This window comes from Cetorhinus maximus, chromosome 11 (genome assembly GCF_964194155.1).
Source record: "Cetorhinus maximus chromosome 11, sCetMax3.hap1.1, whole genome shotgun sequence".
In the NCBI taxonomy this organism is placed as follows: Eukaryota; Metazoa; Chordata; class Chondrichthyes; order Lamniformes; family Cetorhinidae; genus Cetorhinus; species Cetorhinus maximus.
Genome location: NC_135889.1, coordinates 64,358,584 through 64,372,355, shown reverse-complemented (window position 1 = coordinate 64,372,355; position 13,772 = coordinate 64,358,584). Strand labels below are relative to the sequence as shown.

At 43.0% G+C, this 13,772-nt stretch overlaps 1 protein-coding gene across 4 annotated transcripts in view; it reads right to left on the bottom strand.

The window, feature by feature from the left end:
- Positions 1-13,772, bottom strand: part of ubr3 (ubiquitin protein ligase E3 component n-recognin 3) — a 353,894-nt gene that overhangs the window by 136,341 nt on the left and 203,781 nt on the right. For 2 of the 4 annotated variants that reach the window (XM_078552128.1, XM_078552130.1), the window contains one exon: positions 6,126-6,338. In XM_078552128.1, the coding sequence (XP_078408254.1) occupies positions 6,126-6,338 (213 nt within the window). The remainder of the gene's footprint in view (positions 1-6,125; positions 6,339-13,772) is intronic. The other 2 variants (XM_078552129.1, XM_078552131.1) reach the window with 1 other exon arrangement.

The window sequence follows — 13,772 nt, the reverse complement described above, 5'->3', positions numbered from 1 at the left end:
GGAACTTTGCAAATTAGATTGTTAATATCAGGCTACATCTTACAGTATTTTAACATTGCTGTGCATCTGTAATAGTGCCATACCCACAGAATGATAATCTGTTCTTGATAAAAGCAGATCTCCCGTGGTATTGCTCACAGTAAGGCAAAGTATATGGTTCGGCAGGAAGAATGAGGAGAGACAATACAAGCTAAACAGTACAATTTTAATGGAGGTACAAAAAGAAATAGGCCTTGGAGCGTTTGTGCATAAATCTTTGAAAGTGGTAGAACAGGTTAACAAAGCTGTTGATAAAGCATATAAAGTTATGAGTCAAAACAATAGCTTTGCCCCAGTTGGGGTACTGTGTCCAATTTTGGGCACCACACATCAGCAAGGATGTGAAGCCTTTGGAGAGGGTTTAGAAGCGATTTACAAGAATAGTTTCAGGGATAGGGGATCACAATTACCTGGACAGACAGGAGAAGTTGTGGTTGTACTCCTTAGAGCAGAGAAGGCCAAAAGGTGTTTAAAATCATTAAAGGTTTAGATACAGTAAATAAAAAGGTATTTCCAATAGCTATACGTTTCACAACCGGAAGCTGCAGATAAAAGGCACAGAAGTGATGAGTTAAAACTTTTTTTTTTTTAAAAACATGATGAGTGGTTAGGATTTGGAAGCACTACCTGTTAGGGTAGTGGAATTAGATCCAAATGTAGCTTTCAAAAGGGGACTGGATAAATACTTGAAGGAGAACAAAATTACAGGAATACAAGGAAAGTGTGGGGGAGTGGAATTTGCCGGTTTGCTCTTCGAAAGAACTGGCATGGACTCGAAGGGCAAATGGCCTCCTTCTGCGCTCTACTATTCTACAATTACAATGTTTTTTGTCCTTGTGTACTGCTCCTGTACTTGAGCTTTTAGTCATTTATATGACTTTCCTCCTATTTATGTCCCTTCATAACTTTCTGCTCCCATCTACACAACTCACTGTACCTTATTAATTTAATCTCATCAGCAAACCCAATAGGTCTATACTATGATTCACTGCTTTAAAATAATAGAAGTTCAACTGAAGTGTGATGGAAAAAGTTTGATAGGGGATGTATGAAAGAAAGTTAAAGTAGCATTTGCAGGAAGTGCATGCTATATATTGATACATATAATGCTAAACCAGTAATTGTTTTTATAATCATGTAGTTGAAAATTCCTTGTGTTCACTTGGCTCAGTTGTTACAATTGAGGTTTAAAAGATTATGTTTTAGGACTATATCTTTTGGTTTATAAGATTACCATATTTTGGGGCTGTAGCTTTAAAGGTAAGGTAGATGAAATAGGTCATGTGACCTGCTCTCACATCCACCTGACAGTATGCCTGGGTGGTTTAACTGATAAGAGATCAAAATAGTCTCCGTTTTTTTTTATTGAGAGGGAGTTGTAAGGTATTTACACTTGGAGGCAATGCCAACAGGTACTGAGTATACCATGAACAGACCTGAAGTCTTCCGAACTCCCAGAAAGGTGTTATGGCTATTATGTGGTAAACAGTGGTGTTGTAAACTATTCCTTTATTTCTAGGATGAGAGGAGAATTGGGACCAGAGATAACTGATTAGCATCTTTACTTAGATACAAAGCCACTGGCATTGGGGAAAAAGAGTAGAGGAAGCCATTTTGAGATAAGGTTACAGGCTTCCTTATAAACTCATGAATATCACAGGCAGGCTGCTGGGTTGCAGTTTTGTCTTGTGTGGTCTGCAGCCAACTGAGAGGTAGAGAGCAAGAAGATATAATTAGCCAGGCCTGCACCCTCAAGCAAAGAAAATGCTGACACTATTGTTCAACATGCAAAACGTGGGTGGGAGCTTGCACTTCGTCCAAAGATGGAATTCGTGAGGAGTTAAAAGAGGCTGGAAGGTTTGCCTTGCCTGAAGCTCGGGTAAGAAATCTGTAACCCTCACAGTGAGAGACATTTCTGGGATTAGGAATTACTCAGTTGGGAAAGCAGAAATGAAGCAACCCACTGGAAGCTGGGAGCAAGTTATCATTACAAGCTATGATACTTATAATTCTGAGGAGAGTGATAAGTAATAAGAAACTGTTTATTTCTATAGTTGCAAATATAAGCTGCCTACACAAAAAAATTGTGTTTAATTAAGTGTCTTTAGTCATTTGATACAGTAAAAGCTTTTTTAAAAAAAAACAATCTTTACGTGTCATCCTTTCAGCTAATAATTAGAAGTTTAATTATCTCTTTAAAGTTACCTGTCTCTATGGAGGTCATAACAGTTAACGGCACTCTTGCCTCTGGGTAGTGAGGTTGAAAGTTCAAATTGCACATCAGGGACTGATCTCAATAATCTAAGTTGATAGTGAAGTACAATAGAAGCAGTGCTCTCTTGACCCCTCCACTATTGCTAAACTATCAGGCTGCTTATCCAACATCCAGTACTGGATGAGCAGAAATTTTCTCCAATTAAATATTGAAAAGACTTGAGCCATTGATTTCGGGCCCCACTCCAATCTCTAATGTTTCCTAAATACTCAAACTCTCTCCCTGGAAACAGTCCAAGATTAAGCCTTTACGTTTGCAACTTTAGTGTCACGTTTGATCCCGGGATGAACTTCCAGCCACATATTAGCCTCCTGCCTCATATTGGACCGCTTTTTTTCTACCTCTATAACATCACCTGACTTCGCCCCTGATTCAGCTCAATTGTTGCTGAAACCCTCATTCATGCCTTTGTTACCTCTAGACTAGAATATTCCAAAGCACTCCTGGCTGGTTTCCCACATTCTATTCATGCACTCCCTTACCCCTCCACTGTAAATTTAAGGTCATCCAAAACTCTGTTGCCTGTGTGTTAACACACCAGGTTCCATTCCTCTGTCACTCGTGCTTGCTAACTTGAACTGACACCTGGGCAAGCAACATCTTGATTTTAAAATTCTCACCCTTGTTTTCAAATCCTTCCATGGCCTTGCCCCTCCCTTTCTCTGTAATTTCTTCCAGCCCCACAACACTCCAAAATATCTGCACGTTTCTATGTGCGTCCCCAATTTTAATCCCTCCACCATTAGTGGCCATGCCTACAGTTGCCTATGCCCCAAGCTCTCAAAAACCCTCTCTACCTTGCTTTCCTCCTTTAAGTGGAAAAAAAAACCTACACTTTGACCAAGGTTTTGGTCATCTGATCTAATATCTCATGTAGCTTGGCGTCATATTTTGTTTTATAATGCTCCTGTGAAGTACCTCGGAACTTTTAACTATGTTAAAGGTACTATATAAATTGTTGTGCTGCATTGTCAGAAGCAGCACCATTGTAACGTCAAATAAAACTGAAAATGCTCAGCTGATCAGACAGCATCTGTGGAGGGAGAAACAATGTTAATGTTTCAGATTAATGGCACTTGCCAGAACAGAAAAAAGTTACAGATATAACAGATTTTAAACAAGTACAGAGGCAGGGAAGGGGGGGTCTCGCCAAACAATTATTTACTTCTGCTTCTTTCAGTTTAGTATGCAGTATTTTCTGTTCACAATGTGGTCTCCTCTACATTAAGGAGATAACGAAATGCAGATTGAGTGATCACTTTGTGGAACACCTTCATTCAGTTGATAAGCATGCCCTAAGTTTCCGATCGTTTATCATTTTAACTCTCTGCTCCACTCCCATTCAGTTTCTCTTTTCTCAGCCTCCAACTTTGTTCCAATGAAGTTCAACATAAGATCAAGGAACATCTCAACTTCCAATTAAAGACTCCATAGATTTCTGGACTTAATACTGAGTTCAACAATTTCAGATCACAAACTCTGCCCCCATTTTTTTGGGCAGCAGCTGCTGGTAATGGCTCTGCTAATCCCATTTACAAACTCTAGACCCATTTTTAAAAAAAAACTTGTCCCATTACCACCTTGCACTATCATCTCTTTTGTCATTTAATCTCTCCTATTTTCCACCCTAGCACAAGCCCTCGCTTTGGTTCCCCCTCCAACCAACCCCCTTTCCAATCCTCTGTACTTGCTTAAAACATGTTACATCTCTAACTTCTTTCTACTTGTGTCAAAAGGTCATTGGCCAGAAACATTAACTCTGCTTGTCTCTCCACAGAGGCTGTCTGACCCGTTGAGTATTTTCAGATTTTTCTGTTTTTATTTCATATTTCCAGGATCCACAGTATTTTTATTTTGTAGAATTGTAATGCTGGTGCTCTGATTTTGGCATTCATGCAAACCCTTTCTTTCCTTGGCTTCATCACTGATGGTGCAACCCATAACCACCCTAACTCACTCTCTGGAAAACAGCCCCTAAACCTTTCCACTTCTCAAGTTTTGAAAACTTTAAAACTTTAATTTGACCAACCTATCAGTCATCTCTGTTAACTTTCGCACTATAACTCAGCATCCAATCCATTCTTCTTCATTGTGCAACTCACTATAGGACGTTTTTCTAAATTAAAGGTGCCAATTAAACTTAAGTTGCTGTAAAATTAGGCAAGTCTTAAAGAAAATTATTGAGTTAAGCAACATTTTTCCTTTAACTGCAAATTAAGAGCTAAAAGGAACAAATCAATCTCTGTGCCACTTATGTATTTCAAGTAACATATAGCACACAATCACTCATTCACAAAGCTTTCTACAAAAATCTGCAAGCAATAAATTTATAATAAAGTCCTTTTTTTAAAGAAATGATATTTTACAAGAATTGAAACCTTAATACTGACAATAGAACATAAGAAGCAGGAGCTGGAATAAGCAACTTAACTCCTTTGGGCTTGCTCTGCCATTGAATAAGATCATGGCTGATCTTCTACCTCAACTTCACCTTCCTGCACTATACCCTTAATTTCCTTAGACCCAGGTCCCTCTGAATGCAATCATTTCCCTGCCTCTCAACATTGATCATTAATATTGCTTTTTTGCCTATGAAAATTTATAACCTCAAACCTCATGGCATCGTATTCCACCTGCCACATTCTTGCCTTTTGCATCCTCATCACCACTTACTCTTCCACCTCACTTTGTACCATCAGCAAACTTGGATACGTTACCCTCAGCCTCCTCATCTAAGTCATTATTATAGATTGCAAACAGCTGATACCGAAGTACTGATCCTTGCAGTAACCCGCTAGTTATAGCCTGTCAACCCAAAATATCCTGTTTATTCCTATTCTCTGTTTTCCATCCATTAACCAAGCCTCAATCTGTACTAATATATTTCCCCCAATCTCATAAGTCCTAATTTTGCGTAATAACCACTTGTGTGCCATCTTATCAAATGCTTCATGAAAATTCAAATATACTACATCCAACATTTCCCCCTTATTCATCTTACTAGTTATGTCCTTAAAAAACTCAAGTTTTCAAACACAATTTCCTTTTCATGAATCAGTGTTGAATCTGCCCAGTCATAGAAACAAACACATTAGCATTTTGACTACTTTTGTTGTTGGGTTAACTGGCCTATTGTTCCTTGTTTTCACATTTCTTCGTTTGCTAAACAGTTGGGTTATGTTTGCTACCATACAATCCTTGGGAACTATAATCTAAAGAATTATGGAAGATCAAAACTAAAGCATCCACTATCTCTGCAGTTCTCCCTTTTAATACCCTAGGATGCAGGCCGTCAGGTCCACAGGCTCTGTCGCCCCAGTCCCTGCAATTTCGCCAGTGCTATTTCTTATATTAATTTCTTTAGTTACTCATTCTTACTAGGCCCTTGGGGTTCCCCTTTATTTCTGGAATGTTTCATATATCTTCTACCGATAGAGAGTACTTGTTAATGTGTCTGCCATTTTCCTTATTCCCCATTATAATTTCATCTGTCTCTGCCTCTAATAGGCTCATGTTTACTTCTGTTAATCCCATAAATTACTTTTTCATACCCTAGTACTAGATAATCGGACAAGAAATCTGCATGTCAGCCAGCCTCTGTGAAGAGAATAGCTAAGTTAACATTTCTGGGGTAGATGAAGGATCTCTACCTGAAATATTAACTCATCTATTCTCTCCTCAGATACTAACAGACTTGTTGAGTGTTTCCAGAATTTTCTATTTTTTGGTTAGATTTCCACTATCAGCATTTGAAGAGATTACTTTATTAGAAACCAAAAATTAAATTATAAAAAAGATTCTTTAGCCTTACACTAATGCTTACTGGGAACATTCCCAACTGTTCCTGTTGTTCTTCCACTTCCTTGATGAGAGTCATCAGGTTCTTGTTGCTGTAAGGTGTCCAAATACTCTTTTCCTCATTCTTTTCAGGATAACAAGGAAGAACACTGTTGGCGAATTGTCTACAGAGGGGGCATGTAAACTCTCCTTTATCCACTGAGAAACTCTGCAGCACCTGGTCCTTCTGAAAGAAAGTCAGATCAACCTATTTTTAATGAAAATTATCACCAAATTCTAAGTAATGACAAATAATTGTTCACTATTAAACCTGATGTCAAATAATGCCTTTTTAAACTTTATAATAAAAAGGACATATTTGTTAGTAGATAAAAGTGAATGAGGGGAAGCAATATTATACATTTTTGTTTATAAATTCAGTGCAATGGCATAAATTATATCAGAACACATTATTGTATTAACTTGATCAAAAGCCATCATGAAATGACTGACAGGTTTTTGACTGACTCTTTTGACTGAACATAAAATGCTATTGCAAAGACAGTATCCTTTTAAAAGTACACTAATCAGTAGAATATTGTTACTGCTGTTGCTCCAATATTGTTTTAAAGGAGCTATGGAGAGTGGCCTGATGGCATTAGTACATTACGCAAAAACTGGTGGAAAGATATACGCAGAGCAGGAGATATTGTAATCAATTCCTCCATTTAGTGAGAGAATAAGTAAAATCAACTGTTGACTTTCAAGACACTTTGCTAATACTTTTGTGCAATCACCCAATACAAATACCTGTACAAAAGGTACATATCCTCTTCGTTGATGATCGTCTATAAAAACGCAATTTTTAAAAATTGCATCTTACAATTGCAATTCAAATTGTAGCTACATCCAAGGCAATCAAATAGACATAGGATCCTTCATAATTACGATAGTCTCTATATAAGGGAGCAGTGAATGCGTTTTCAAAATGAGCTTCCCTCAACTTCCCTCCTTAATATACATTAGGAACGAAAAAATCCTTCAACGTATTTGATCCCATCCTTTCAGGCTATTAATCCCACAATCTTCTCCTGTCAGCATCCAGCTATTTTTTATACGAGTCAAATATCCTAAGTGCAACCATTCTCCCTGACAATCCACCCTAACTGTTCATCACCCTGTTGCCCTACTTCATTAAAATATTTTTAAGTTTTCTTCTCATCATATTGATACAGCGTAGAAGTGAAACAGTGCTATGTTTCTACATGGTTCCACTCTGAGACATCTCTTATCAAGACGAGAGAGAGCCTTAGTTTTTGGTCTTGAGACGAGGGCAACACTGGAAAGACAGTTTTAATTGCTCACTCTTAGTTTCTCTGACACCAGCAGATTTCCTGGTTATAAAAGAAAAATACTACATTTGCTAGAGTTAACATTTCACCATGAACCTTTTGTCATTTAGCCTCTCCTACCCAATCCTCTTCCCACCCGTCTTCCTTTCACTCACTTAAAACCTATTATATCTCTTAACTTTTCCAAGTTCTGATGAAAGGTCACCGACCTCAAACCTTACTCTGTTTCTCTCTCCACAGATGCTGCCAGATCTGCTCAGTGTTTCCAGCATCTTCTGTTTTTATTTCATATCTCCTGGTCATGCTTGGTGCTTGTCTCAAAAATATATATATATTTTTTTTTAATTCAATTTCACAGCTTGCCACGGAGGGATCTGAATTAACAAGCACTGGATTGCTAGTCCAGTATACTATACCTAACAGAAAAATCATTGCTCTTAGCTTTTCTCTAGATAACACTGGAACCAATCACTGCTCACTCTACACAGTCTCTAGGGCCTAGCCAGCTCCTTGTTTCACAGTGACAGATCTGCATGTAGTATTTCAGGTGCAGCCTGATCATAACACTGTATAGCTCCAGTATAACCTTTGAAGATTTAAATGCAACTGAGAATGTGAGCGGGGTTGGGGGTGGGGGATGAGGCCTTATGATGTTTTAACACCACTTTCAAAATGCTACCACATCATGGAATCTATGTGTCTTTCGTTTTTACTTCAAACAGGCAGTATGTTACATTTATCTGCACTGAATTTCAGTTAAATCCTGATGAGCTCGCTTTGTAAGATCATGGCTGTCTCCTTCAAGTCCACATCAAATTAATTACTTCACAATTCTAAGCAATTTTACACATTCCAGAAACAAAAGAGATGTTAGCACAGACCATTGGAACGCTCAATATCACCTTTTCATTACAGCCCTGCTTCCTTTCCTTTGGCTAGTTAATGAATTTCAGTTCTGACAAAAGGTCATCAACTGTTTTCTCTCCAGAGGTTTGCTGCCAATCCTGCTGAGAATTTTATCTCAGATTTCCAGTGTCTTCAATATTTTGCTTTTGAATGAATTTCCATGCCTTACCTGTACCCCTCCCACAGTATCAAAACAGTTCTTACCAAAGTCAAAACTGATATCATGTGTGACTGGGACAAAGGTAAACTCTCCTTCCTCTTGCTTCTTGATCGGTCTGCAGCCTTTGACACAATTGACCTCCTCCCAACACCTTGTCCAGCTGGGTAGGAATGCTCTCACTTGGTTCCATTCTTAGCTGTCTAATCATACCTGGAGTACCTCTTGCAATAGCTTTGCCTCCTGCTCCCACACCCTTACTTCTGGTGTTCCCCAAAGGTCTATCCTTGGCCCCTTTTATTTCTCATCTACATGCTACCCCTCAGCGACATAATCCAAAGGCAGTGTTAGTTTTCACATGTATGCTGATGACACCCAGCTGTACATCCACCACAACCACCTGTCTCAATTCTTCCACTGTTGCAAAATCATCAGATTGCTCATCTGACATCCAGTACTGGATGAGCAGAAATTTCTTCCAATTAAACACTGGAAAGATTTAAGCCATGTTTTCGGTCCCTGTTTCAAACTCCATTTACTGATTACAGAATCCATCCCTCTCCCTGCAACTGTCACAGGCTGAACCAAACTGTTTACAACCTTGGTGTCATATTTGATGCAGAGATAAGCTGTCGACATCTTATTTGTGTCATCACTAAGACCATCTATTTCCACCTCCGTAACATCAACTGACTCCACCCATCTCAGATCATCTGCTGCTGAAATCCTCATGTCTTCATTACCTCTGGACTCGACTATTCCAATGCACTCCTCCTGGCTGGTGTCCCACATTCTAACCTATGTAAACCTGAGGTCATCCAAAACTCTGCTGCCCATGTATTAACTTGCTGCATGTTCCTTTCCACTATTACCCCTGTGCTTGCTGACCTATACTGGCTCCCTGTCAAGAAACATCTTGATTTTAAAATTCTCATTCTTGCTTTCAAATCACTTAATTTCCCCGCCCCTCCCCATCTTTGTAATCTTCTCCAACCCCACAACCCTCAGATAGGCTGGCCTCCTGCGCATCCCCAATTTTAATTGGGCCATCATTGGTGACCTTTTGTTCAGTTACCTAGGCCCCAGGCTCTGGAATATCCTCCCTACACTTCGCCACCTCACTTTCCTCCTTTAAGAGGCTCCTTAAAATATACCTCTTTGAATAAGCTTTAGGTCATCTGACCTAATTCTCCTTATGTTGCTTGGTGTCACACTATTTCATAATGCTCCTGCAAAGTACCTCGAGATGTTTCAGTAGATTAAAATATGTGTTTTTGTTGTTTGTTCTAATGCTTCTTTCTCTCTCCAGTTACCATGTTCTAAGAGGGCATTGGCAACCATGGGCTCTGGTCCATGATTTTCTTGGCAAGGTACTGTAGTTGTTTGCCATTGCCTTCTGCAATATGGCTGAATAGGAGACTCTGCCATTCTTACCGCCTGCCATCAGATGTATTGGAAGGGTTTACAGGTTTTAATCAATCTGTTTAGCCACATTATGAATGCACCTTCCGTGATCATTAATTCCTAGAATGGGAGTTGTACCAGAGCTCCTGGCTCAGAGGCAGGGATTCTACCCATTGCGCCAAAAGACTGCTGTAATGTCTACTAACCTTAATTTATAAAGTTATTTATGCTGTGCTTTATCAAGTCTAAGGCCGGAATTTCACACTTGGCGTGTGAGCCAAGATGGAGGGAGCAGAGCCAATGTGGAATCCACTCCCAGCCGTGATCATGTTGCAAATGCAATTTCGTGCTGGATGGCCAATTAAGATCCACCCAGCGTGAAACATGCCTTCTGAATGGTCGGAAGGGCCGGGTGGGAGCATATTGGGCGCCGAGTTCAATGGTGACCCAGTGGGCACTTTAAAATCGGCAAAGCAGCTCCCTGAAGGCTGCCAGGGGAGAGTCTTTAGAGTCGGTCCAGAGACTAGAACAATGACCTCACCAGCGGCAAGAAATGCCAGGCGGGAGGGCAGGTCGGGTGGGCACTCAGCCCCCCGTTTTGCAGACGAGTGCCTCGCGGTCCTCATGGAGGAGGTCAGTGACAGGCAGGACACTCTCGTACCCAGGGATGGCAGGAGGAGGCCACCACACCAGACCAAAAAATAGCTTGGGAGGATGTGGCAGCCGAGGTTAGCAGCCATGGCGTTGTGTGGTGCACAAGGGTGCAGTGCCACAAAAGGTTCAATGGCCTGGTGCACTTGGCAAAGATGAGTATGGTGTTGGCATGGATAAGTGTGGAGAAGTGTTAAGGGCTGGTCGTCCCCCCATGGAGCTCAGGGGTGTTAGGGTCAGAGTGCCAAATGTCAATGAAGCCGGAGCTGGCCAAGGGGCCAGGCTACTTGGGCTGAGTACCTTGCAGCTTGAGGGCCACAACTCAGATCTGCCCTGCAAGGTGTTCCTCAGGTGGGGTTGGCCAAGCTGCAATGGCGCTGCAGGTAGAGTGTGGTCTAATCAATGCTCCTCTGTCCTTTCAGAAGAAAAGGAGCCATAACACCATCGAGAGGTTAAGGACAGACAGAGCCCCCCCCACCAAACCTCCTAAAGATGAGGTTTGAAATGGATGCATTGGAGCTGGAGAGCTACCACTCACCTTGGTCAGCCGGTCATGGAGAGGCAGGGGTCTCTGATGAAGGTAAGAGTACAGTGCACATTGGTGACTGTGACAGATTGTGCAAACATTCTGGTGTAGTCTCATCATTAATGGGAGCCTCAAAACTGGAGTCCCCATTGATCACTGATGCGGATCTCCATTGTGTCACCAGGGTACAGTGACACTGTGAAGACTTAAATTAATGATATGTACTTGTCCTCCATTAGATTCACCAGCACACACTCGAACGCAGGGCCCTGAAGAGCCACCCTTGACACCAGAAGACCATGAGGTTTTAGATGCATCTGCATCACAGCCCCTCTCTGAACCAGACACCAGCACAGATACCAGCACCTCAGTGAGCATTAGGTCGTTGGCTAGAATGTTGGTGCACAGCGGTAATGCACTTCACACTCGCTTGAGGAGCCGGACCAGGCGGAGGCAGAGAGTGCCCAGGGCACCAGCAGTCGGAGGGCTACTGGAGACCAGGACGATGCTGAGACTAAGGCAGATGATGAGCCTCTGGAGTCATCCATTAGGTGGCAGATGCTGGATGTGTGGGAGGATCTGGCAGAGATCCATGAGGGTGTGTGCCCCATGGTCTCTGTTGTGGAGGAGTCCATGTGGAACATGAACACTGCGTTGGCCCTCATCGCCGAGTTGCCTCTTCAACTGAGAGAGTGGCAACTCATGGAGAGGCAGCTCCAGGGGCAGAAAGGGGGGTTCTTGGGGTTGCGCTCGGACCTGCAAGCCCTCACACAGGAAATGACCACAGGTGGTCAGTGCCAGTGTGAGAGATGGATGAGGCACCCAGTATCCCAGCTGAGTACCCAACCATCAATGGTGAACAGGGAGGTCCAGAGCAACCTCACCTTGGCGCACGAGCTGCTCTTCAACTTTGCAGGCTCCTCTAAGGGCGCTCTGGATGATATCAGCAGCTCTTCCACCCCTCTGCCAGTAACCATGCCATCTGATGAGGCTATGATGACTGGGAAGATGCCAGGCGTGGCAACCAGGCAGGGCCAGCACAGGGTCCACTGGCCAGAGGACGACCGCCAAGGTCATCAAGGTCAAGACAGCAGAGCCAGCAGGCTGCCTCCAATGCTGCTGCTAGCGACAAGGGGGCAACAAGATGCAGCACCTGCAGATGTAAGTTTAAGGCACCGTGAGCATAAGAGAGGGCTGTTCACGGGTGATCTTCTGTTCTGCCATGTTTTGTTAATATGTTTACTGGTGTGGTCATTAACACCATATATAGTTCTGTTCATTTGATGGGTGTCAAAATGATATAAATCTTGCTTTTGTCTTAATGTCCTGCATATGCTTCACTTGTTTTATAGGTGCAGGGCAAGCCAGTATCTAATGCTGGACATGAGTGGCTCTAAACCTTATTGCACAGGCACCGAGTGGACTTTGGGTTCAAAGGAAAGGGCCATTTCAGACATCCAGGATGGATGCGGCATTTCTGGCATGAGGTGGAAGCAGATCTTTGCCAGCCTAGCTGAAGGAGAATTGGATCAAGGCATCCCTGCCTCCCTGAAGGATAAAGAGGTCTGTCTCCACACCCTCAGTGTTCTCCTCACTGTGCTTTGCTTCTGACTCACCACTGGATTCATCCTCTGTGGTCTGTGGAGCTACCTCAAGATCCTCTTCCTCCAGTGGGTCCTCCCTTGCCAGAGGCAGATTGTGGAGAGCACAGTATGCAACCACTATCAGTGACACCTGCTCTGGGGGGGTATCGTGGTGCTCCTCCTGAATGGTCCATGCATTGGAAGCACATTTTCAGAAGACCAAGGGTCCTCTCTATCACCAGCCTTGTGGAGGCATGACTCCTATTATAACGCTGCCCTCCCACTGTTCTTGGGTAGCCGAGAAGTGTCATAAGCCACCTTTTCAACGGATAGCACTTGTCACCCAGCAGCCATCCATCCAGTCAAACTGGAGCAGTGAACAGCCTTGACACCTGGGAGTGTTTGAGGATATAAGCGTCATGGAAGCTGCCAGGGTACCTTGCACCGGGCTTGCAGAATCTGCGTCTTGTGGTCACAAACTATCTGGACGCTCATCGAGTGGAAGCCCTTCCTGTTGACAAAGGCACCCGGCTGGCCTGCTGGCGCCTTGACGGCCACGTGTGCTTTCGATTGTATCCCGATGTGGGGAACCCAGCAATTGCTGCAAACCCTCTGGCACACTCAGCCTGGCTGGCCTTGCCCATATGGAAACGAATAAATGTCATTGCCTGCCTGAACAGAGCCTCTGTCACCAGTTGGACATAACTGTGTACAGCTGCTTAGGTGCGCTCCACACAAAGATCCCCCACTGGCCCCTGGAAAGAGCCGGAGGCATAAAAGTTGAGGGCTGCTGTGAACTTCAGAACTACTGGCATGGGATGTCCACCCACGCAGCTGGAGGTGATCTCAGGCCCAATCATCTGACAAATGGAGGTCACTGTCTCCCTGGAGAGGCGGAGCCTCCTTCGGCATTGCACCTTGGACATATTGAGGTAGCTGCATCGCTGCCTGTAAACCCTGGCAGCAGGTTAGTGGTGTCTTCTGCAGCCCCTTACGCCTTGGACTACCTGCTGGCCCTGCACCCCTTGTGCCTGCGCCTCTCCTCCCACAGGCCGCTCCCCTGGAAGCTGCATAGGGACAACTGGCCTCCTCTCTCTTCTGC